Source organism: Leucoraja erinacea, chromosome 9 (genome assembly GCF_028641065.1).
Source record: "Leucoraja erinacea ecotype New England chromosome 9, Leri_hhj_1, whole genome shotgun sequence".
NCBI classification, from domain to species: Eukaryota; Metazoa; Chordata; class Chondrichthyes; order Rajiformes; family Rajidae; genus Leucoraja; species Leucoraja erinaceus.
Window position 1 is genome coordinate 62358200 of NC_073385.1, and position 26949 is coordinate 62385148.

Genomic DNA, 26949 nt, shown 5'->3' on the forward strand with positions numbered 1-26949 from the left:
AGAGCAGCAAAAAATTGGCAACAAAACAGCACAGGATGATGAATCACATTTTGGGAAGAAGTCAGAAATAGTGCCAAATGACGAAACTCTCACGAGTCCATGTTATAAATTGGTGAAAAGTGTCAGGGGTTAATAATTAGCTATCGGTCCCTTCCCCTGTAGCCCAAGATGCACTGCCGTTGCACATACCTGCTCGGGGTGGAATGTTTCCGTGGGGGGGTCTTGGTTTGCTTTTTATCTTTCTGCTTGGTCTCGGCCAGTCTCTGCCTCATGTTAATTGTCAGTTCTGAGCTTAGCCGCCAGATGAAGATACAGCTGCAGGGAACAACACAGGGTCACATCTTTCAGATAACACCCGTCCAGAATTTCAACCTCAGCCCATACCAAGTGAGTGCAGGGCCATGGACGATTGCAGATAAGATATCACTTGGCTGACAGTGCAGGTTCCATTCCCCTCACATCACAAGCCAAGCTCTCACTGGCTTGTTTGTGGAGTATTAAGAGGGGGGGGAGGGAGGAGGGACAGAGAGAGGGGAAGGGGAGAGTTGAAGAGATGTGAAGAGGAGCAGGTAGAGAGGGAAGTTGGGAGGGAGGGAAGAGAGATAGAGAAAAGAGGCGAGAAGAAAGAGAAGGGAATGGAAAGGGGAGAGGAAAGAGAGGGACAAAAGGGAGGAAGAGTGGAGAAAGGGAAGAGGAGAGTTTGGGAAGAAGAGGGAGATGAAAGGGAAATATGGAAGGGGAGAGAAAGGGAAGTGGGGAAGAAAGAGAGGGAAGAGAAAATTGGAGAGGGAGAGAGGGAGAGAGGGAGAGGGAGAGTTGGGGTGGGTAGATGGCAAGAGGAAAGAGAGGGCAGAAGGAACGGGTAGAAAGGGAAGAGAGAAAGGGGAGAATGTGGAAAGAGAAGAATAAGGAAAGTGGAGAGACAGGAAGGAGAGAGAAAAGAGAATCAAGAAAGAGAGGAAAAGAGAGTGGAGAGAAGGGGAAGAGGTCAGAAAGGGAAGAGAGGGAAGAGCAGTGAGGAAAGAAAGGGAAGCGGGGTGGGATAATGAGAGAAAAATGTGAAAGACAAGATTAGAGATGGGAAGGAAGAAGGGATGATAGGAGAAGTGGAGAGGAGGAAGAAGAGAAGAGAGACAGAGAGGGGGAATGAGACGTAGGCTGCATCAGTGGTAAAATAGAGACGGGGATGAGAGAGAGGAAAGGGAGAGTAGTTGAGACAGAGCGGTAGAGGGAGAGGAATAAAGAAAGAGAAAAAAGAAAGCATTTTTAGGGCAGAAACAGGAAAGCAGTCGGTGAAAGACATAAAGAGGCATGCAATGTAATAAAACAGAATACGCTGGAGATACTCAATGGGACTTTGGATAGGGAAGCAGGTTAATGTTAACATTTCAGACCCTGTTCTGATGAAAGATTATGGACATGATACTTCAACTCTCTCCCTCTGTATTTGCTGCCCCAGTATATCCAGCATTTTGTATTTTTATTTTTTCAGGATCATTTTGTTTTACGCCCTATACAGACGGCCTGACTGGCTGATTCAGCACAGCAGACTGAAAGGTAAATTGCCCGGAGACGTCAATGATGCTCAGTCCATGTGCTGCCCAACCAGGACATCGTTTGTGGCACTTTCTGTGCTTTCCTGTAGACGTCTAACATCGGCAGTGTTTGCTTTGCCAGAAGAAAGAGATGGAGTGAGGGGGTGGAGGGAAGAGAGGGCCCACAATTAATTAGGAAGGGTGCGTCACGAACAACAGTGTAACACGGAGAGAAAGAACATACCTGTCACCTGACACGGAGATCAGATGTTTACAGTCATTGGTGAACTTCATTCCTGTCACAACCTCTGGGGAGAAAAACCAACATATTTGTTGTAGAAACCAAGGTAAGTTAGTGAGAGCCAAACCAAAAGATATGGGCTTGTGGGACAACTATGATCAACGTGGTTTACTGAATGTCTCTGCGACTAATACTGAATCACAAGGTTTATCTTGATCAGAAGCATTACTTTTATTAATAGGGATAATAGGGTTGTACAGTGGCCAGTACAGATTAACTGTCACAGAGTAGAAGGCACACTCATGCCTGTGCCTTGACCATAATGTTCAGTTCAGTTTAGTTTATTGTCACGTGTACCGAGGTACAGTGAAAAGCTTTTGTTGCGTGCTATCCAGTCAGCGGAAAGACAATACATGATTACAATCCAGCCATCGCAGTGAATAGATACACGATAAGGGAATAATGTTGAGTGCAAGGTAACGCCAGCAAAGCCCAATCAAGGATAGTCCGGGGGTCATCAAAGAGGTAGATAGTAGTTCACAATGGGTCAATGTAGTTTATCCAGCAAAGATTGACACAGAATGCTGGAGTAACTCAGCGGGACAGGCAGCATCTCTGGAGGCACAGAGGGGGGAGCAGTGAGAGAGGATGTTGCTGAACTCTCGTCGGTGAGAGTTCTCTGGCAGCATCTCTGGAGAGAAGGAATGGGTGATGTTTTGCGGCGAGACCCTTCTTCAGACAAGTTTATCCAGCACCTTTGTTAATTAGATCAAAGGATTACAGATTTTAATATGTAGGTGCCTCCCACCTGCAAAACCCTTCAATTACTGTAAATTAGACATTCATACAGTGGTGAAAATTGGAACCAGGGCCAGAAACTAGATTAGTTTCCAATGTAGAAGTTATGAAAACAATAAATCAACATATGATGAACAAGCAATTGGTCCCAGAGGATGGCTGTCATTGAGCTTAGTTAGTTAGTTTAGTCTATTATTGTCACATGTACCGATGTACAGTGAAAAGCTTTTTGTTGCATGCTATCCAGTCAAGGAAGACTATATCTGATTACAATCAAGCTGTCTACAATGTACAGATAGAGCATAAAGGGTACAACATTTAGTGCAAGATAAAGTCTGATAAAATCCGATTCAAGATTGTTGGACTCTGATGAGGTAGATGGGAGTTACACCATAAAATTTACCCTATCCGCAAACTGTTAAAAATAACATATAACAAAACAAAACATATAAAAATAAAAGACTTGGTATTTCATGGTCGAATCATAAATATCACACAGAAACTAATCAGTTCATCAGGCTTGCAAAGAGATTTTCGAAGAGCTATCCCATTAATCTCAACAATCTTTGCTCTCTCTATTTTATACTTTAATGTGTAAATGGGTCCCTTTTGCAAAAATGGTGTTGAATCTGCCCTCTCTCATGGCACCTATTGTCTATTGTCTATTGTCTTTAGGCAGTGCAATCCAGAACATTAAAATAATTCATAGCTTCATTCTTTTCTCAGACTTCAAGAGTATAATTTCTCATGTGCACCAGAGAGGAACCAAAACAATTAAAGTCTTACTTTCAGTTGCTTTAATAGTATATTAGATGCATCAGCAACAACAATATATACAGTATACATAAATTATCAGTTAATCTAGGTAAATCAGACTTTGATGGAACAAAATCCAAAGTCCAACCACCAAACTAGGTCTCCATGTGCTATTTACATCTATTCGTCAAGTTGTCCTTCCAAATTAATCTCAGCCCACACATTTGGACAAATCCAAGACTCACATTGACCTTGCTTTCAATCTTCACAGTATGACCAGATTTGGAAGCATCACAGGCAACAAAATAATCTCCTGGGATATTTTAATCCAATTTTTAAAATTAAACAAAAATGTATCCTCCTTGTAACGTGAGCAGCAATTTGTTTCCTTCAGTGCACTTTAGGAAGATAAAGTGCCTTAAAGATCCAGTTAAATGTTGAATCCATGAAACCAGTGGCCTATTTATTTCTGTGTAGGAAGGAACTGCAGATGCTGGTTTAAAGATAGACACAAAATGCTGGAGTAACTCAGCGGGACAGGCAGCATCTCTGGAGAAAAGGAATAGGTGACATTTTAGGTCGAGACCCTCTAGTCTGAAGAAGGGTCTCGACCCGCGTTGAATGTTAATTGCAGTCAACACGGGGACAGTAAAAGGGTGGCCTCCTCAATGCAAACTCACCTGAGTGTCCAAACATGGTTGCAACACACTCGCCTGAGTAAAAGTCGAAGATGGAGAGATTCTTATCAGAGCAGCTGGTTGCAATATACAGGCCGGACGGATCAATCTGAACCTGGATACAAACAGACGAGCCACACTGGTTATTTGAACTCAGGATCTCTGATCAAACAAACCAGTCAGTGCAGAGAGAGGATCAGACAGCAGAGAGACAGGGTTGGTCAACACAGCGAGAGAGTAGAGAGAGGTGTCTGTCAGTAGAGAAAGGGTCAGTCAGCACACAGAGAGAGAGAGAGAGAGAGTTGGTCAGTAGACAGAGAGCCATTAGTGGGGAGAATGTCAGTACAGAGAGAGAGAAAGTTAGACAATAGAGAGATAGTCACAGAGCAGAGAGAGAAGAGTCATTGAAGTAAAGAAAGGGTCAGATAGACACAAGAGAGAGGGAATAGACACAAAACGCTGAAGTAACTCAGCAAGACAGTCAGCAGAGAAGAAATGGGTGACGTTTCAGTCTGAAGAAGGGTCTCGACCCAAAACGTTACCCATTCCTTCTCTCCAGAGATGCTGTCTGTCCCGCTGAGTTACTCCAGCATTTTGTGTCTATCCTTGGTGTAAACCAGCATCTGCAGTTCACTTCCTACATGCATGGAGAGGAGATATCCAGTATAAAGCAGTGCGTGGTGGGGAAACAGCTGGCCAGTGATAGAAGGGGTGGACTGTTGGATGGTGTTAGTTGGGGGAGAGAGAGATGGAGATAACAACAGAGGTGCGGGCATGCTTGGTGGAGGGACTGCAAATGATGGAATGTGTTGGAAAGGAATCTAGAGTATGGGGTCCATAAAGGGAGGTGTGTGCTGTGGGCAGATGAGAGCAGTGGAAGGGGTGGGAGGGGGGATGGGAGAGGGACAGATGAAGTGGGGAGTGGGTGGGAAGAAGCGAGGTGAGAGGGGGGCAGGATGTTGTGGCAAAGAATGGTCTGTGTGGGAAGGATCTGCATGGATAGAAGGACCACTGCTTTTGAAAGCAGCACTGATCCAAGAGCACTCACCTTAATCAACGTTCCATCTTCTCCTTGAGATCCCTTGTAGAGCTTCTTCTGTTTCCCATTGTTAATGTTAAATATTCTGCAGGGCAGTAGGCGTAGATGGAGAGAGAACAATCGAGACATTTACACATGTGTAAATTGTTCAAGTGTTTAAATCAAAGTAAGGCCAATGTAAAACTTCCATAACACATTGTTGTTCAGTCTGTGGATTTAGTCTGTTCATTTGGGAATGTGGTGAGTGGTGTGGCATACTCCATGTAAAGCTACATTGTAAAGGATAGGCACAAAAAGCTGGAGTAACTCAGCGGGTCAGACAACATCTCTGGAGAAAAGGAATGCGTGACGTTTTAGGTCGAGATCCTTCTAGTCTGAAGAAGGGCCTCGACCAAAATATCACCTATTCCTTTTCTCCAGAGATGCTATCTCACCCACTAAGTTACTCCAACCTTTTGTGTCTATTTTCGGTTTAAACCAGCATCTGCAGTTCCTTCCGAAACAGGTGTAGAATACCTCAGTTTCAAATACGTGCAAAACATCAGTTTTATTTTCAGAGGTTTGCAGTATTCTTGAGTGTTATGGTGAAAGATAATACAATGTCAGTACAAACAGTACTAATTATTACAGAGAAAAGTTGGGGTGTACTGATTCTTTGTCATAGAAGGCTGTGGAGGCCGTCAATGGATATTTTAAAGTCAGAGATAGATTCGTGATTAGTACGGGTGTCAGAGGTTATGCGGGGAATGCAGGAGAATGGGGTTAGGTGAAAGAGATCGATCAGCCATGATTGAATGGCGGAGTAGACCTGATGGGCCGAATGGCCTAATTCTGCTCCTATCATTTATGAACATGACCTAAGCCACTGAATACACTGCATACACTGGGTGGCGCCACCTGCATTGGCTACCTCGCCAATAGTCTGTCTGTCCTTTCTTCTTTTTGTTATATTTAGTATGTGTTAAAAAGTATGTTTTAGTGTTCCTTGGTTTGTTTTATGTCGGGGGGAGAAGGGGGGAAACTTTTTTTCAATCTTTTACCTCGAAGGAGGTGCGATTTTTTTCCGTACTGTATCTCTGTCCCCACTGCGGCCTAACATCGTGGAATTGGCGGCCTTTCCTGGAGACCGACGGGTGTGCGGGACTTTAACACCGGTGAGCTTGCGATCCTTTTGCCGGGGATCGAAGCTCCAACCTGTGGACTTTAACATGGTGAAGCCCGTGGTCTCTGGTAAGAAGAGGCCGACTCGGGAGCTCATGCCGCGCAGAGAGAGTTTCAACCGCCCCGGCGTGGGAGTTTCGTCGGCTGCGGGGACTTTGATCGCCCCGACTGCAGATGGTTTGACTACCCCGACCGCGGGAGAACAAAGAGGAAGAAGATTGAACTTTATTGCCTTCAATTACAGTGAGGAATGTGGTTGTGTGTCTTGTTGCTTTCACTTAGTATGGCTGTATGGTAACACAAATGTCACTGTTCCTTAATTGGTACATGTGACAATAAACTGACCTTTAAACCTTGAACTCAGCCCTGAAGACCGGGGAGTCGAGGAAGAGGGAGTCGCTGGCGATGCCAGATGTGGTGTTGAAAATATAAGTGTGATTGAGTTGTGGGGAGGGTTATCAGAGTGTTACATCAGTGGATGTAAGTTATATCAGTGGGTAACAATGTGGTGGGGTATTTTGCTGTGGAGATGTATGTATTCAAGTGAAGAATGTGTGTTTCACCACAATTTTACAGTGAGATGTATGGGGATAACAGAGCTTTATAGTGAGATATGTAAGCTGTGATAATTTTATGCTAATGCTGTGGTGTTTGAAGAGTGCTTCACTGCTGTCTCTGCAAAACCCACTCTAACGGCGGCACGGTGGCGCAGTGGTAAAGTTGCTGCCTTACAGCGCAGGGTTCGATCCTGCTCCGAACCTCCTGTCCAGCCTGTGGCAGAGTCTGGGTTTAGTTTAGTTTAGAGAAACAACAGTGGAAACAAGCTTTTCGGCCCACCCTGTCCATGCCGACCATCGATCACCTGTCACTTTTTCTATGTATCTCACTTTCACATTACACACCAGGGGTGATTTACAGAAACCAATTAACAGACAAAAACACGCAAATGATCCCAGGAATGAGTAGGTTAACCTATGATGAGCGTTTGACGGCACTGGGCCTGCACCCGCTGGAGTTTACAGAAACTTACAGAATAGTGAAAGGCTTGGATAGAGTGGATGTGGAGAGGATGTTTCCACTAGTGGGAAAGTATAAGACTAGAGGTCATAGCCTCAGAATTAAAGGACATTCTTTTAGGAAGGAAATGAAGAGAAATGTATTTAGTCAGAGGGTGGTGAATCTGGAGGTCAAGACAGTAGATATTTTTAAGGCAGAGACAAATAGATTCTTGATTTGTACGGGTGTCAGTAGTTATGGGGAGAAGGCAGGAGAATGGGGTTAGGAGAGATAGATCAGCCATGATTGAATGGCGGAGTAGACTTGATGGGCCGAATGGGATATGGGAGGATACCGGAGTACTTGGGCAAAACTCACGTGGTCACAGGGAGAACATACAAACTCCGCACAGGCAGTACCTGTGGTCCGGATCGGAATCGGGTTTCTGATGTGGTGAGGCAGCAGAACTACCGCTGTGCCACTGTGATCCCACATCAGCCTCACCAGCCATCTCAGAACACACAGAATTAGTAGAAGAAAGTCATTCTCAACCTCGAGAGACAGGAGACAAGGCATATAACCGGGAGCTGTATGTCAGTGGCAACACCAGTACTCACTCACCGAATGCTCCGGTCCTGGCATCCAACGGCAGCGTACTTCCGCGTAGAATCCACATCCATGTCATACAAAGTCGTCTTTCGAACCACATGGTGAGTTCGGGTGAACTGAGTGCCTTCGTTAGTCTGTTGGGAATGAAAACAAACAGTTTAGCTCCAACACCCAGACACTTACAGAGCATCATCTACATACAGAACATTATCGGGAGACGATGCATTGTCTGGCAGACACAAAGTGCTGGAGTAACTCAGCCGGACAGGCAGCATCTATGGAAAGAAGGAATGGGTGACGTTTCGGTCGAGACCCTTCTTCAGACTGATAACCTCTTCTCCAGAGATGCTGCCCATCCCGCTGAGTTACTCCAGCACTTTGTGATGTCTTCAGTGTAAACCAGCATCTGCACTTCCTTCCTACACATTTTGTCTGCTTTCAACTTTTTCCTTGGCCACCGACAGGCATGAAGCTGCTGGCATCCGCCAGCCGGGACCAACTGATCCGTGTATTGGACGTGGAAAATGACTACAGCTTGCTCCAGACCTTGGATGGACATTCGTCCTCCATCACAGCCGTCCAGTTTACAGGTACCTGTCTGCGTGCACTGAGTTTGTTCACTGACACAAGGGATGCCGGACAATGGAGCTAGACGTACACACTAGAATTTAGAAGATTGAGGGGGGATCTTATAGAAACTTACAAAATTCTTAAGGGGTTGGGCAGGCTAGATGCAGGAAGATTATTCCCGATGTCGGGGAAGTCCAGAACTAGCGGTCACAGTTTAAGGATAAGAGGGAAGTCTTTTAGGACCGAGATGAGAGAATCATTTTTCACACAGAGAGTGGTGAATCTGTGGAATTCTCTGCCACAGAAGGTAGTTGAGGCCAGTTCATTGGCTATATTTAAGAGGGAGTTAGATGCGGCCCTTGTGGCTAAAGGGATCAGGGGGTATGGAGAGAAGGCAGGGATGGGATACTGAGTTGGATGATCAGCCATGATCATATTGAATGGCGGTGCAGGCTCGAAGGGCCGAATGGCCTACTCCTGCACCTATTTTTTATGTTTCTATGTACTCAACGGGTCACTCAGGAGGATTGAATTCTTTGCCACAGAGGCTGTGGAGGCCGTCAATTGATATTTCTAAGGCAAAGATAGATAGATTCTTGATTAGCACGGGTGTCAGGGGTTATGGGGAGAATGGGGTTGAAGGAAGAGATAGATTAGCCAGAATTGAATGGTGGAGTAGACTTGTTGGGCCGAATGGCCTAATTCGGCTCCTATCACATGACTTTATGACCTTATGATGGTCCCCAGCCAAACAGTCGATCATTAAACGTTATTCCCTTATCGTGTCTATCGAAGATTACGAGGCACCTATATATTAAAATCTGTAATCCTTTGATCTAATTAACAAAGATGCTGAATAAACTGGAGTCTGCAGAAGGGTCTCGACCCGAAACGTCACCCAGTCCTACTCTCCAAAGATGCTGCCTGTCCTGCTGAGTTACTCCAGCATTTTGTGTCTACCTTCGATTTAAACCAACATGTGCAGTTCTTTCTTACACACATTGTCTGGCAGAACTCGAGATAGTGGACCAATCAGGGGGGAATTCCACTCTCACACTGATTATTGCATTTACTAAAGCACTGGATTAGATACTAGTCTGCAATTCAGTCCCACGGTATCAACTATTCTATGAACACTGATCTTTGGGATTCATCTCCAATCTGCAACTCAATGATATATAGTATATTATTTAACGAACATTGATTATGTACGGAATATGCAGGTTTTGTACTGATTATGTTCCAAATGTACTGAAGTCCTGGACTAAATAATAGATTGTAACTCATTCACAGGGTCTCGACCCAATACGTCACCCATTCCTTTTCTCCAGAGATACTGCCTGGCCCGTTGAGTTACTCCAGCATTTTGTGTCTTTCCCATGATATTTTATATACACTGAACCTTTGCATTAGATTCCAAACTTCTTTAACTCACTCCCAAAGTGTTGATTATTCGACTTATATTGAACCTATGTATTAGATTCCAGTTTGTAACTGACTATACATTCATACACTGCAGCTATCTGTTACCTTCTGTGCTGTCCGGAAGTAAATGCTCTTGTCTGCACCGCAGGTGATCATCCTGACACTCCCGCCATTAGCTGCAAAGAAGAATAGAAGGTTTAGTTTAGAGATACAGTGCGGAAACAGGCCCCTCAGCCCACCGAGTCCACACCGACCAGCGATCCCCGCACATTAACACTATCCTACACGTTCTAAGGACAATTTTTTTTTACACACATACGCCAAGCCAATTAACCTACAAACCTATACGCCTTTGGAGTGTGGGAGGAAACCCGAAGATCTCGGAGGAAACCAATGCGGTCACAGGGAGAGCGTACAAACTCTATACAGACAGCACCCGTAGTTGGGATAAAACCGGGGTCTCTGTCGCTGCAAGCGCTGTAAGGCAGCCACTCTACCGCTGCATCACCGTGGCAAGGAGACCGTGTTACCATGATCACATGCGATAGGCCAGGACCCATTAATGTTCCCAGTTTCCCAGAAGGGGAAGAGAGACTGCATTTTCCGAAGTTCCAGCACTGCAAGAAAGCTGACAAAGCAGAAAGGTTCACCCAACCTCAACTGCTTTAGCACAACCCACTCAGCAGCCTTTTACACCCGGAAGGGCACAGCACTCAAACAGACAAAGCTATTGCAAGAACTCTGCATCTGTACCCATGTGAGGCAGTTCCTGAACTGGAAAACCTGATAGGACTGGCTCAAACATTTCATCCAACTCTGCGACAACATCACACTCAGCCCTGGACATCTGATTAGTGCCAACAGAGGTACCAAAAAATGCAGGAAATCTTAAATATGAGCAGAAAGTGCTGTAAACTATCAGATACGGTAAACAGGGTTAAGGTTTCAGGTCCAAGCCCCGTCTTCTGAACTGAAGCAGTAACCTTTTTATCTCTTTCCAGAGAACCTTCCTGAATTGCTAATGTTTTCACGCATTTTCTGGTGACTCTCAATAAATGGTCCTGTATATTCAATGTTATTGGGGAAGGAAGATAAAGAGATGGGCAGAATCTTGGAGCGATTTCAAAACAAAGCATTGATTGTGTGAGAACCAACATTAGTTAATGTGGTGAGAACTGCTAGTGAACAGGACTTAGAGTAAGTTAATATAAATATAATATAGGTACAGGGCCAGCTCCCTCATGTTGATGAAGAGCTACAGGATAATCAAGGATTAATTTAATTCTGATCTTTGTTGCCCAGCTTGTCAGGAAGAATCATAGAGCCATGCGGCATAAAAACAGGCAACTAAGTCCAGTAAATCTGCACCGACCATCAAAAACGAACAAAATTGAATCCAATATTTACCGCCCAACAGTTCCATCAACTTAAGATAGACACAAAAAGCTGGAGTGACTCAGCGTGGCTGGCAGCATCTTTGGAGGGAAGGAATGGGTGACGTTTCGGGTCGAGACCCATCTTCAGACTTGACCCAAATCGTCACCCATTCCTTCTCTCCAGAGAAGCTGCCTGTCCCGCTGAGTTACTCCACCTTTTTGTATTTAAACCAGCATCTGTAGTTCCTTCCGACACAGTTCCATCGACTTCCTATCTTAACACCCTCCCATCAAGATTCCACCACTCACCTACACACTAGTGTGGTGTAGGGCAGCACAGTGGTGCAGCGGTAGAGTTGCTGCCTTACAGCGCCTGCAGCGCCAGAGACCCATGTTCGATCCTGACTACGTGCAGAGTTTGTATGTTCTCCCCATGACCTGCGTGGGTTTTCTCTGAGATATTCAGTTTCCTCCCACATTCCAAAGATTTGTAGGTTAATTGGCTTGATATAAGTGTAAATTGTGTACGTTAATGTGCGGGTATCGTTGGTTTGGTGTGGACTCCGTAGGCCGAAGGGCCTGTTTCCGCGCTGTATTTCTAAACTAAACTAGTGGCAATTTACAGCAGCCAAATAACCTACCTGCCCACCTTAGAAAAGCAGAAGTAAACTGGAGCCGCCAGAGGAAATCCGCGTGATCACAGAGAGGGATGAGGAAAGAAGCACAACTTTGAAGGCACACACACAAAATGCTGGAGTAACTCAGCGGGACAGGCAGCATCTCTGGAGAGAAGGAATGGGTGACATTTCGGGTCGAGACCCTTCTTCAGACAACAATGATACAAGACAAACATATATTGAGGCCCTCAATGGAACTGGATCTCAACAGAGCACAACAAAGGTGACCATTCCACTACGGGTCCCAGTTATCATGTACAATGCAGGACTAATAAGTGATAGGAGCAGAATTAGGCCATTTAGCCCAACAGGTCTACTCTGCCATTCAATCATGGCTGATCAATCTCTCCCTCCTAACCCCATTCTCCTGCTTTCTACCCATAAACCCTGACACCCGTACTAATCAAGAATGAATTTATCTTTGCCTTAGAAATATCAATTGATGGCCTCCACAGCCTTCTGTGGCAAATAATTCCATCCTCCTGAGTGACCCGCTGAGTGACATCTGCATGCTTTGTTTTGCTCCATTGTCCGGCATCCCTTGTGTCAGTGAACAAACTCAGTGCACGCAGACAGGTACCTGTAAACTTGACGGCTGTGATGGAGGACGAATGTTCATCCAAGGTCTGGAGCAAGCTGTAGTCGTTTTCCACGTCCAACACATGGATCAGTCGGTCCCGGCTGGCGGTTGCCAGCAGCTTCATGCCTGTCAGTGGCCAAGGAAAGAGTTGAAAGCAGACAAAATGTGTAGGAAGGAACTGCAGATGCTGGTTTGCACTGAAGACAGAGACAAAGTGCTGGAGTAACTCAGCGGGACAGGCAGCATCTTTGGAGAAGAGGTTATCAGTCTGAATAAGGGTCTCGACCGAAAACATCACCTATTCCTTTTCTTCAGAGATGCTGCCTGTCCCGCTGAGTTACTCCAGCATTTTGTGCCAATCATCAGTTGAAAGCAGTCAGGTATCGATGACAGTGGTTAACAAGTTCTTAAGTAGAGTTAGGCCATTCGGCCCATCGAGTCCACTCCACCATTCAATCATGGCTGATCTCGGCCTCTTAATCCCATGTCCCTGCCTTCTCCCCATAACCCTTGACACCCGTACTAATCAAGAATTTGTCTATCCCTGCATTAAAAATTAACACTGACTTGGCCTCCACACCCTCAGTGGCTTGGGTGGGGACGTGGCCTATAGTAAAGTGAGTGGGGACGTGGCCTATAGTAAAGTGTCTACAGCTCCAGTTGCCCGAATGCAATATTGACCTCCATTGATGGTCATTTGGAGTTTGCATGTTCCCCCTGCAACCATGTGGGTTTCCTCCGGACATCAGAGAATCATGGAAGGTACACAAGAATGCTGGAGAAACTCAGCGAGTGCAGCAGCATCTATGGAGCAAAGGAAATAGGCAATGTTTCGGGCCAAAACCCTTCTTCATACTGATGGGGGGTGGGGGGAGGCGGGGAGAAGAAAGGAAAAAGGAAGAGGAGGAGGAGGAGTCCAAGGACTGAGGGAGAGGTAGGAAGAGGAGGAGACAGCAAGGGATAACAGAATTGTGAGAATTCAACGTTCATGCCACCAGGATGCAGACTGCCCAAGCAGAATATGAGGTGCTGTTCCTCCAATTTTCGGTGTTGCTCACTCTGGGCATGGAGGAGGCCCAGGACAGAGAGGTCGGATATGGAATGGGAGGGGGAGTTGAAGTGCTGAGCCACCGGGAGATCGGGTTGGTAAATGCGGACCAAGCGGAGGTGTTCGGCGAAATGATCGCCAAGCCTATGCTTGATCTCACTGATATAGATCAGCTGACATCTTGAGCAGCGGATGCAATAGATGAGGTTGGAAGAGGTGCAGGTGAACCTCTGTCGCACCTGGAACGACTGTTTGGGTCCTTGAATTCTGTTAACCCTTGCTGTCTCCTCCCCTTCCTACCTCTCCCTCAGCTCCATCGATGCTGCTGCACCCGCTGAGTTTCTCCAGCATTTTTGTGTAACTTCGATTTTCCAGCATCTGCAGTTCCTTCTTAAACAGAGAATCATGGAATCATGGAAACAGGCATTTAGATCTACCAAATCCATGCTGACCATCAAGCACCCATTCTTACGCTAATCCTCCTCTAAAGCATTTTATTCTCCCCTTATTCCCATAGATTATCCCAGATTCTACCACTCACCTGCACACTCAGGACACTGGAATGTCAGGAATTTCATATGAAGAGAGACTGGATAGACTCGGCTTGTACTCGATAGAATTTAGAAGATTGAGGGGGAATCTTATAGAAACTTACAAAATTCTTAAGGGGTTGGACAGGTTAGATGCAGGAAGAGATTGTTAGGGAAGTCCAGGACAAGGGGTCACAGTTTAAGGATAAAGGGGAAATCCTTTAGGACCCAGATGAGAAAAACATTTTTCACACAGAGAGTAGTGAATCTCTGGAATTCACTGCCACAGAAGGTAGTTGAGGCCAGTTCATTGGCTATATTTAAGAGGGAGTTAGATGTGGCCCTTGTGGCTAAAGGGATCAGGGGGTATGGAGAGAAGGCAGGTACAGGATACTGAGTTGGATGATCAGCCATGATCATATTGAATGGCGGTGCAGGCTTGAAGGGCCGAATGGCCTACTCCTGCACCTATTTTCTATGTTTCTATGTTTCTATTTACAGCAGCCGAGTAACTACCAACCTGCATAGTCTTTTGGGATGCAAGAGGAAGTGGGAGGAAATCACAGGGAGTGCAAACTCCACACAGACAGCACCGAAGGTAAGGATTGAACCGGCATTATTGGAGCTGTGATCCAGCGGCTCTAGCACTGCACCACCCACAGCCCTAAACATACTGTGGCGCCACAGTGGGGGCTCAAAAGATGATCTACAATCATCCACTATGATGGCTCAACTCTTTGATCTCTCTTTGCTCTACCTGCTGTACTTGTGTATGGTTGGATTGTAATCACATATAGAGTATTATCTGGTTTGACTGGACAGCATGCAATCAAAAGCGTTTCACTATATCTCAGTACACATAACAATGATAAACCAATGCCAATACCAATTTGTGACTGAAGAGCACCCCCAGTAAAGGGCCTGTCCCACATTCACAACCTCATTCTCGACCTCTGCCGAGTTTGCCCTTGACATACTCGCAGCATGGTCATCACGAGGTCGTTGGTGGTCATAGGTAGGTCGTGATGCTAGTTGTAGGTACTCGTGGCATCAAGTAGGTTGGAGCGTTTTTTTCAACATGATGAAAAATGTCCAAGAGTAAAAAAGGTCCTGAATTAGGTCGTGAAAGTGGCACAGGACCTTAAGAGCGTGGCAGGAGAATAGGGAGGAGTTGCTTCAAATGTGAAATATGGTTGCAGGGAAATAAGTGGAGGAGTGGATTCATTGCATTGGTATGAAAGCTGGCATAGCCTCGATGGTCATAAGGTCATAAGTGATAGGAGCAGAATTAGCCCATTCAGCCCATCAAGTCTACTCCACCATTAAATCATGGCAGATCTATCTCTCCCTCCAAACCCCATTCTCCTGCCTTTTCCCCATAAGAGTCAAGAGTCAAGAAAATGTTATTGTCATGTGTCCCAGATAGACACTCATACTAATTGAGAATCTATCCATCTCTGCATTAAATGGGCTAAATGATCTTCACTGTCATAAGAAATATGAGAATATAAAGCACTACACGATGCTTCAATAGAGAATTATCAAACAACACTGGAAGTACAGCCACTAATCTAACAAAGAGTGACCAAAATCTAACAAAGAGTGAGTCATTTGGGCACTTTTGAAAGGGGAAGCTACATTGATGTTCAAGGAACCAAATTCCAATGCTTGGGTTCTTGGTTGACAATTGTGCAACATCAAAAAGTCCGAATGTACAAAAGGCCACAGTGGAAATAGTCCATATATCAGGTAGGATTATAGTGCAGATAGTGATTACAAAGATAGGGAGAGCAGAAGTTATTGGGAGATCTAAACATGCTTGCAAGACTAGATACCAATACTAGACACTAAAAGCTGGAATAACTCAGTGGGTTAGACAGCATCTCCGGAGAAAAGGAATAGATGACGTTTCGGGTCAAGGGAAATTAGAAATATAGGCGATGATGTAGAGCAGGGGTCGGCAACCTACGGCCCCCGGGCCGAATGCAGCCCATAACCCAAAATCATCCGGCCCGCAGGTGCCGAGGGCGGCCGAGCTCTGGCTGTACCGCATCCTGCGCAAAGCCGCCGGCACGTCCGTGCACCTTCTGTGAACAACATTTAAGAAAGAACTGCAGATGCTGGAAAAATCAAAGGTAGGCAAAAATGCTGGAGAAACTCATCGGGTGAGACATGCAAGGATTGCATGAGGCTGCCTCACCCGTTGAGTTTCTCCAGCATTTTTGTCCACCTTCTGTGAACACGTGATTTGATGCCTACCATCCGAGGCGGGATGGGGGCGGGATCCATGTGTACACGTGATAGATGTGACACGCCATCCGCTCACAGACATGCGTCCTGGCCCCTATGCAGAACAAGGTTGCCAACCCCTGATGTAGAGAAATACTGTATAGAACAAATGAATGAAAGATATGCAAAAAAAGTTATGATGATAAAGGAGACAGGCCATTGTGAGCCATGGTTTAGCTGAGGACGAGTACAATGAGACTCAACAATATGACTTTGAAGTTGGTTTGACTTGGGTGGAGGAGGGATGGCGAGAGAGGCAATATAAGAGTTACTTGAAGTTAGAGAAATCAATATTCATACCGCTGGGTTGTAAGCTGCACAGGAGAAATATGAGATGCTGCTCCTCTGCGTTACCAATGCTCACTGATATACGTACAATGGATGAAGGGTGAGAGGAAGAGGCTTCAGTGGTTTTCACCAATCTCACATTCATCGAGCACAGGCAACAATCACCACAGCCACAAGCCAATGGGACATGGATGACAAGACAACACAAAGTTTTTAAAAAGTTCTCTCACCAGTTTCAGGTTTGGAATATTCAAGACACAGAATCTCAGAGTCGTGAGCCTCGACTTGAAGGAGCTCTCTGAGCTGCTGGAGATCATGGACTCTGTCAGAAACAAGGCAACACCAGAATTTCAATCCAACCCAACCTGCACCATCATGAATGGATGATTGAGTTTCTACAATCGAGATGACCGTATTCGTCAGTCAAGCATCAAGCTGCCTGCATTACCACTGACAAAAACCTTTAAAGTGATTGTGAGTGCTTTCAGTACTTTCACACCCTCTCTAATTCACTTCAATCCCAGGCTTCTTAAATGTCACATGCTCATTCTGGGGCCTCAGTACAGTAAAGCTCCGATAACCCGAATTGGTCGAAAATCCCAATGATTTGGGTGTTCCGGTTCCCATGAAGATCATGCTTCACGTGCTCCTTTTAAAATGATCAGGTTCTTTGGAAAATTTATCATACCAATGTAATGTAATAACATCTATTAAAAAAAAAAACTAAAGGAGTGTTATGAGTATTAATTGGAGCAACATCCTGTAGTCCTGAAAATCTGCTAATTTGGTATCAACCGAGTGTTAAACATGCTGATTAATTGAGTTTTGCAATAACTGGAAATGGCTCTCTACACCTCTTTGGCCTCTACTCATTTAAGGCTCATTAGTCCTAAATCCTCCCCCACCCTTCCCCGCCAGTCCTGAGGAAAGGTTGTCTGACTGAAACGCTATTTCCGCAGATCCTGCCTGACCTGCTGAATCTTTACAGAATTCTTTGTTCTTACTTCTGATTTGGGGCATCTGCAATATTTAGACTTTTTTCTATTTTTAATTTTAACCCCAATTACTTGACCATCCATCCACCCCAACAACTCTCCCTCAGTGGCCTGGTTCCCATTTCTCCCATGGTGAGGAATTTCATTTCAGTGTTGTCAGTGGTTTCTGAACAATCGGATTTCCGTACTTCAAAACTCAAAGTTTGCAGGAATGCCACCTTTGACAATGAGCACTATTTACATCAAGGTATATACTCAGACTCCTCTTAAAATCCTTTCTGGTCACCGATCACACAACCTGAACCCCTGGGCTGGAAGCACACACTAAACGAAAAGTCATGAATGCTTCTAAAATTCACTTCCATTGACTCTGGTGGAACTAACTTGCACAAATGCACACTGCGTGTTTAGACAATGTGACATCCTTCTCAATAATCCCAAGGATCAGCAAGTTATGAAAACCTTTAACACTCTAAAAATTACATTTTTGGAAGTTCTTGGTAGGTGCTACCGAATTACTGCTAACGTGCTCTCCATTTTACAAGCATTGCAATATTGTATTATGCAATATCGATCTTGAGCATTAATATACAAGCTTCAATAAGCTTATAACAAGAGGAATCAAATATAGGAGCAAAGAGGTTCTTCTGCTGTTGTACAGAGCCCTAGTGAGACCACACCTGGAGTATTGTGTACAGTTTTGGTCCCCTAATTTGAGGAAGGACATTCTTGCTATTGAGGGAGTGCAGCATAGGTTTACAAGGTTAATTCCCGGGATGGCGGGATTGTCATATGCTGAGATAATGGAGCAGCTGGGCTTGTACACTCTGGAGTTTAGAAGGATGAGAGGATATCTCATTGAAACGCATAAGATTGTTAAGGGCTTAGACACACTAGGGGCAGGAAACATGTTCCCGATGTTGGGGGAGTCCAGAACCAGGGGCCACAGTTTAAGAATACGGAGTAAGCCATTTAGAATGGAGACGAGGAAACACTTTTCCTCACAGAGAGTGGTGAGTCTGTGGAATTCTCTGCCTCAGAGGGCGGTGGAAGCAGGTTCTCTGGATGCTTTCAAGAGAGAGCTAGATAGGGCTCTTCAAAATAGCGGAGTCAAGGGATATGGGGAGAAGGCAGGAACGGGGTACTGATTGGGGATTATCAGCCATGATCACATTATATGGCGGTGCTGGCTCGAAGGGCCGAATGGCCTGCTCCCGCAACTATTGTCTATTGTCTATTGTCAATGCAGGGTAAAAATGACTGCTATTCATTCAAAGACATGATCAAATGTACATGGATTACAGAGAAGTGTACATGATGCAGTCGGTGTGGACTGTGTACACACAGCTTGCACCCACATGGGTTTGTTCCCTGCCTGGTTGGAGCATACCTCAGGGTCCCCGCCCGGTCACCAGATGCCATGTGCTGTCCATCAGGACTCACGCACAGTGTTCTGATCCCTGTCTTCAGATCAGTGGCTTGGGAGTCCTGTTTATCCGAACCGCCCACAGAACTGTTCTCCACATCTAGCAAGGTCAGCGTGTTGGAGTCCATGTAGAGAATCTTCAGCAAATCCTGAGATTTGAAGAGGAAGAAATTTAGGACACCACCACATCTCAGCCTTCTGTGCAGGCTTGCACACACACGTGTGTCCAAATCCGCACACTCAGACGTTCACCCAACCTGTACGGATACTGTGTGCAAATCACCTCGTGTAGAAATCCATTCAAATCTGCACATCTCTAAACATTCCTAAGTGTGCCCAAACATGTGTGTACAAGCCCGTACACTTATGTGCTCAAATCTGTACATATTAACCACTTGTGTGTTCAATATCTGGACAGTGCATTCACGTTCTGTGCATATATAGAAATGAGTGTCAGTACATATACAAATCCTGCCAATATATACAAGGCTCTAAATACCGAGATGAGAAAATCATTTTTGAGATGAGAAAATCATTTTTTACACAGAGAGTAGTGAATCTGTGGAATTCTCTGCCACAGAAGGTAGTTGAGGCCAGTTCATTGGCTATAGGGATCAGTGGCTCATTGGCTAAAGGGATCAGAGGGTATGGAGAGAAGGCAGGTACAGGATACTGAGTTGGATGATCAGCCATGATCATATTGAATGGCGGTGCAGGCTCGAAGGGCCGAATGGCCTACTCCTGCACCTATTTTCTATGTTTCTATGTTTACCTTTATTTTTGATATATGTTCACAATTGGAGGGATATGGTCCAAACTCAGGCTGGTGGGACTAGTGTAGCTGGGACATGTTGGCCGGTGTGGGCAAGTTGGGCCAAAGAGCCTGTTTCCATGCTGTATCACTCTATGACTCTATGACCAGGAAACCCCCAATATCCATACCGCAGGAATAAAAATGATCACAGGTTCGAAACTTTGAATTGGCTATTTACTGTACAGTGGTCCAATTGAAATGGTTTGGTGGTGGTGCAGTGAATAAGAGGTCCTTGGCATTTGTGGAATTTAAATTCAATAAAAATACATGGAATTTAAGAAACTACACAAACCAATAATCATTGGTAGTCAAAAACAGGAAATGCTGTGAATACTCAGGGAGAAACAGAGTTAGTGTTTCAGGTCAAAGACCATCTCCTCACAGTCAATACTAGCAATGACTCTGGCTCCGCTGGACTGGTGCGAGATCCCTTCGAGTTCACTAATGTAGCTTGGGGTAAAAATATTCTGCCGTTACTTGGTTTGCACGCGGTATCCACCTCATATGCCACCCAGTTCAAGGGTAATTAGGGATTTCTGCCTTTCCTGGAAAGTGAATTTTAAAAAGCCCCAACAAAGTGCTGGGAAGAGTGTTTCACACCAGTACTACCGGAGTAAAACGTCTTGGTATCATCACTCCATACTTCATACTTTAAGATACCCAATACTATTCAGGGGTCTAAAGATAAAATAATTAGAGATAATTGGAGGGGGTGAAGGAACAAACCAAAACATGGAACATGAAGCTTAGGGAACTTACACCTTGCTTCTATACTTGCATACTTATATACTTACATTTGATTCTATAGCATTCTATAGCATAAAGGTTTACAACAATGATTCCAGGAATGAGTGGGTTAACATACAGTATGTGAGTGTTTGTCAGCACTGGGGCTGTACTCGCTGGAGTTTAGTTGAATAAAGGGGGAACCTCATTGAAACGTACAGAATAGTGAAAGGCTTGGATAGAGTGGATGTCTGAAGAAGGGTCTCGACCCGAAACATCACCCATTCCTTCTCTCTGGAGATGCTGCCTGTCCCGCTGAGTTTCTCCAGCATTTTGTGTCTACCTTCGATTTAATCCAGCATCTGCAGTTCTTTCCTACACGTGGATGTCGAGATGATGTTTCCACTAGTGGGAGAGTCTAAGACTAGAGGTCTTAGCCTCAGAATAAAAGGACATTACTTTAGGAAGGAGATGAGGAGGAATTTATTTAGTCAGACGGTGGTGAATCTGTGGAATTCTCTGCCACAGAAGGCTGTGGAGGCGAAGAATTGATATTTTTAAGGCAGAGACAGAAAGATTCTTGATTAGTACGGGTGTCAGGGGTTATGGGGAGAAGACAGGAGAATGGGGTTAGGAGGAAGAGATAGATCAGCGAATGGCGGACTACACTTGATGGGCCGAATGGCCTAATTCTGTTCAAATCACTTCTGACCTTATTTGATTGCAGTGAAATAATTCAGAGCTTGGTTGGGACATGACTAAGTGGGATTTTAACTGAGTCACTGTGGTGCTAGATGAAGGAGATCCACATGATCACTTACAAGACACAATCTCAAGAAGGCAGAATGCTAAACTCCAGTCACTAAATCCAGCAATTTGTAGACAAATGCCAGAGAACACATCTTGGAAATGCTGTGTCATAAGGTCATGGGATAGGAGTAGAATTAGGCCATTCAGCCCATCAAGTCTACTCCTTCATTCAATCACAGCTGATCTATCTCGCCCTCCTAACCCCATTATCTTCCCTTCTCCCCATATTCTGACACCCGTTACTAATCAAGAATCCATCTTACCTCTGCCTTACAAATATCCACTGGCTTCTGTGGCAAAGAGTTCCACAGATTCAACACCCTCTGACTGAAGAAATTTCTACTCATCGCCTTCCTAATAGAACATCCTTTAATTCTGAGGCTATGACTTCTAGTCCTACACGCTCCCACTAGTGGAAACATCTGCTCCACGTCCACTCTATCCAAGCCTTTCACTATCTGTACGTTTCAATGTGGTCCCCCTCATTCTGCTAAACTCCAGCGAGTACAGGCCCAGTGTGGACAAACACTCATCATAGGTTAACCCACTCATCCCTGGGATCATTCTTGTAAACCTCCTCTGGACCCTCTCCAGAGCCAGCACATCCTTCCTCAGATATGGTGCCCGAAATTGCTCACAATATTCCAAATGTGGCCTGACCAGCGCCTTCCAGAGCCTCAGTGTCTGTGGATGCTAGGGATTGGCGACATACTTACGTTGCTTATCATGTTCCGATGCAGTGAGGTTCCGTGGGTGCTGGAGGTCTCGGTGTTCCACACTCGGAGGGTGTTGTCAGATGAGCAGGTGGTGAAGGAGCATGGTGGTAAGCATGCACGATTGCTATCCTCAACCTCTGGGTAAACCTGAGAAGATCATCAAAATGTAACAAAACAGGAGGAGGACTGGGCCATTTGTTTTTAGTTTAGTTTAGTTTCGACATACAGCTCACCGAGTCCACACCGACCGGCGATCCCCACACGTTAACACGATCGTACACACACTGGGGACAATTTTACATTCATACCAAGCCAATTAACCTAGAAACATCTACGTCTTTGTAGTGTGGGAGGAATCTGAAGATCTCTGAGAAAATCCATGCAGGTCACGGGGAGAACGTACAAACTCAGTACAGACAAGCACCGTAAGTCAGGATCAAAACTTCCAGTCATCCAACCTCCACAAACCTATGTGGTAGAAAATTCACCACCATCTGTGGGAAGACTGTCCTACACATGTGAGTTTTAAATCACTGGCCCTTAATCCCCTTGTTCCCTCGTTGGAGATTCCTCATCGAGTGGGGTTTTCTAGACATCTACTCTGTCATGCCCTCTCAGAATCGTAAACATTTCAATAAAATCATCCCTCACTCTTTTAAACTACGAATATTGATCTAATCTATTTAGCCACTCGTGATACGACAACTCTCGGATCACGTGGTCAAAGAAATTAGGCCTATATTAGATCTAATTTCAGGAATTAGATTCTTGAATTCCAAGATTCCAGGAATTAATGCAGTAAATCTAATGTTATCTGCCTACAATACCAGCACAGTGAATCTCTGTTGAACTGCCTCATAATCCCTCATCGCAAATCCTTGTGTCCCCATATTCCAGAGTTTCTCTGGAACTCTCTGCCAGAGAGGGTAGTTGAGGCCAGTTCATTGGCTATATTTAAGAGGGAGTTAGATGTGGCCCTTGTGGCTAAGGGGATCAGAGGGTATGGAGAGAAGGCAGGTACGGGATACTGAGTTGGATGATCAGCCATGATCATATTGAATGGCAGTGCAGGCTCGAAGGGCCGAATGGCCTACTCCTGCACCTAATTTCTATGTTTCTATTCTATTAAGATCCTAAATGGAGCAGTTATCCAATTTCTATGCAGGAATGGTCATAAGGTCACAAGGGATAGGAGTATAAATAGGCCATTTGGCCCATCAAGTCTACTCTGCCATTCAATCATGGCTGATCTATCTCTCCCTCCTAACCCCATTGTCCTGGCTTCTCCCCATAACCTCTGACACCCGCACTAATCAAGAATCTATCTACCCCTGCCTTAAAAAATATCCACTGACTTGGCCTCCACAGCCATCAGTGGCCCAGAATTCCAAAGGTTATCGCAGGTTCTAATGATGCGGCCTCACCTCAACATTCCAGACACAGGATGCATGGTAGAGGGCAGAGTAGACTTTCCCAACTTTCTTAAAATCTTTCACGTCCCACACGTACAGACTGTGGTCGTTGTACACACACGATAGCCAGCGGTTTGCGGGGTCGAACGTGAGCGCGGTGGTATCTGGATACTTGGCATCTGCTCTGTTTGTGAACAGGTGGCTGGAGGAGGTAGAAACTCATGTTAACAACTACCGATCGATACAGTGAGAGGACATTGTCGCAGCACCGAAGGTATTGCAAAGTACGCCGCAGCCCAACTCCCGAGTGAACATTGGATGAGCTCGGAATTCTAATAGCTGAAAATCAAACCTGCAATCCCAAAGTTGCCTTTCTCAAAACCAATCTTGGTCAACTAAGAACCAGTAGGAATGTGTAGGAAGGAACTGCAGATGCTGGTTTACACCGATGATAGACACAACATGCTGGAGTAACTCAACGGGCCAGGCAGCATCAGAGAAGGAATGGGTAACGTTTTGGGTTGAGATCCTTCTTCACCTATTCCTTCACTCCAGAGATGCTGCCTGTCCCGCTGAGGTACTCCAGCATTTTGTGTCTATCTTCAGGGTAAAGCAGTAGGATCTGGTCACGGTAGAGTGATGCAAGCCTCAGACTGTGACATGATAAACCCATCCCAATAATCTGAGTCTACTGGTCTAACCCAGGCTAAATGATCACAACTGGGCTGGCTGCTGGAGGAGGATAGCAAGGAAGGTTATCAAACGATAGTAAGACATAGATCAGACAGAAATAAGAGCAAAGAATTGGCGAATGGAGTTTAAACCAGACAGGTACAAGGTATTACAATTTGGATGGTCCAGTGTAAGTGTAAAGTATACAGTAAATGGAAAGACCTTTAAATGTGTTAACATTCAGGGGTAGACAAAAATGCTGGAGAAACTCAGCGGGTTAGGGAGCATCTAAGGAGCGAAGGAATAGGTGACCTTTCGGGTCGAGACCCTTCTTCAGACTGTTGTCGGGGTGGGAGCGGGAAGAAGAAAGGAAGAGGTGGTAACAGTGAGCTCTGGGAGATGTGGGAATGGGAGGGGAAGGAGGGAGAAAGTAAGGACAACCTGAAATTGGAGAAGTCAATGTTCATACCGCTGGGGTGTAAACTACCCAAGCAAAATATGAGGTGCTGCTCCTCCAATTTGCGGTGGGACTTACTCTGGCTGGGGAATCTCTTTGGGTGCAAGTCCACTGATCTATGAGAAAGGCAACACAAATACAAAGTGTGGTAAAGAAGACGAATGCTACAAGTAATTTTACGAGGCTGGGCATTGAAGATAGAAGTTGGGAAATCAATTTGCAGCCGTACAAAACATTGGTTAGGTCACTTTTGGAGTATTGCGTGGTGTTCTGGTTACTTTGAATGTTACTAAGAATGAAGTGGAGGCCTTGGGGAGGGTAGAAATACTGGTTTGCCAGGATGCTGCTTGAATTACAGATAATAATAATAATGATAATAATAGTAATAATAATAATAATAATAATAATAATAATATATTTTATTGTCATTGCACATAAGTGCAACAAGATTTGGTATGCAGCTTCCATCCGACGTCATAACTTAAATAACTAATACAATTTAGATTTAGATACCCCGAGAACATGGGTAATACCCCAAGAACATGGGTATTAACTTTTCTCCAAGTCGCGTCCTCGCCCCCCAACCTCGCGCCTACCAGCTGGATCGGAGCAGCCTTTCCTGCCGGGACTGAACCAGGGTTGCTACAGTGTCTGCGCCGGAGAGTCAAGTCTCCAACGGCGCGGCCTACGGTTGGATATCTTGGATTGTTTCAGCTGGAGCATTGGAGGCTGAGGGGCAACCATGAAATGAGGAGAGATATAGACAGAGTAGAGAGTCGAAAGTGTCCCAAGGTGGAAATGTCAAATACTAGAGACCACTGGTTTAAGGTGAAAAGGGGAACATTTTATGGGGAAATGCGAGGCTTGTTTTTTTTTTAACACAAGCTGTGGTGGGTGCCTAGAACATGCTGCCCGGGGAGGTTTAGTTTAGTTTACTTTAGTTTAGAGACACAGCATGGAAACAGGTTCTTCGGGCAGCACCGACCAGTGATCCGCGTCCGTTGACATTACCCTACACACGAGCACCCACAGTCAGGATCGAACCCGGATCTCTGGCGCCGTAAGGCAGTAGCTCTACTGCTGCGCCACCGTGCTGCCCATAAATAGCAACATGTAAGAGGCATTTAGACAGGCACATGAACAGGCAGGGTATCATGTGCAGACAGATGGAATTAGTTTAAATTGGCTTTCGTCGTCAGCACCAATAATATTGTGGGCTGATGAGCCTATTCCTGTGCTCTACTGTTCTGTGTTCAATGTTCTACATTCCCATGAAAGGTAGACACCAAGTGCTGGAGTAACTCAGCGGGTCAGGCAGCATCCCTGGAGAAAAAGGATGGGTGACAATTCCGCTTGGGACCCTTCTTCAGACTGAAAGTATAGGGGCGGGAACTGGAGGTAAGAAAACCTAGGGGTGATGGGGAAGGGAGAAGGAGTTATCACTAGTGACTCCAGGTAAGATTCTCATATCTCAACCCTCCTTTGTTCTGGGCTATCGCAAGAGATTTTTCCTACTTGTTACACACCCACATCCACCTGGAAAGATAAAGGCAATGGGTGAACATCTTAAAGTCACCCTTCCAACCTGCCTTGGAAATATATTGCCATTTGGTCAAAATAATGAACTCCCTATTTCTATCTGACACCACTGACGCCACTTTCACCACTAGGATTGCATTGATGCAAACATAGAAACATAGAAAATAGGTGCAGGAATAGGCCGTTCGGCCCTTCGAGCCTGCACCGCCATTCAATACGATCATGGCTGATCATCCAACTCAGTATCCTGTACCTGCCTTCTCTCCATACCCCCTGATCCCTTTAGCCACAAAGGCCACATCTAACTCCCTCTTAAATATAGCCAATGAACTGGCCTCAACTACCTTCTGTGGCAGAGAATTCCAGAGATTCACCACTCTCTGTGTGAAAAATGTTTTCCTCATCTCGGTCCTAAAAGATTTCCCCCTTATCCTTAAACTGTGACCCCTTGTTCTGGACTTCCCCAACATCGGGAACAATCTTCCTGCATCTAGCCTGCCCAACCCCTCAAGAGAGCAGTTAGTTCATCAACGCTACATACCCAGGCTAACCATGGATGGACTACAGATGTTGCTCTGTCCAGTGAAAATCCTTCCCATGAATGTGTTGCTGGTCATACTCCATGCTCACCGTCCAGCACCACTTTACACCAACCCTACTCTAAACCTGTCTTATTCTTCCTACATTGTCATCAGCACCATCCCCACTTGCCTATACATTTGAGACCTACCAACAACCTGCATGGGTGAAAGGGTACGTCCGGCTGAAGAAGCATCTGACCTCATTC

At 45.3% G+C, this 26949-nt stretch overlaps 1 protein-coding gene across 1 annotated transcript in view; it reads right to left on the bottom strand.

The window, feature by feature from the left end:
• Nucleotides 1-26949, bottom strand: part of mapkbp1 (mitogen-activated protein kinase binding protein 1) — a 218912-nt gene that overhangs the window by 34239 nt on the left and 157724 nt on the right. Inside the window, exons 9-19 of the mRNA XM_055640984.1 lie at nucleotides 23507-23696; nucleotides 22083-22229; nucleotides 18981-19165; nucleotides 16826-16917; nucleotides 12441-12566; nucleotides 9913-9983; nucleotides 7825-7946; nucleotides 5056-5131; nucleotides 4011-4122; nucleotides 1780-1843; nucleotides 190-315 (exon numbers count right to left, since the gene is read on the bottom strand). Of these exons, the coding sequence (XP_055496959.1) occupies nucleotides 190-315; nucleotides 1780-1843; nucleotides 4011-4122; nucleotides 5056-5131; nucleotides 7825-7946; nucleotides 9913-9983; nucleotides 12441-12566; nucleotides 16826-16917; nucleotides 18981-19165; nucleotides 22083-22229; nucleotides 23507-23696 (1311 nt within the window). The remainder of the gene's footprint in view (nucleotides 1-189; nucleotides 316-1779; nucleotides 1844-4010; nucleotides 4123-5055; nucleotides 5132-7824; nucleotides 7947-9912; nucleotides 9984-12440; nucleotides 12567-16825; nucleotides 16918-18980; nucleotides 19166-22082; nucleotides 22230-23506; nucleotides 23697-26949) is intronic.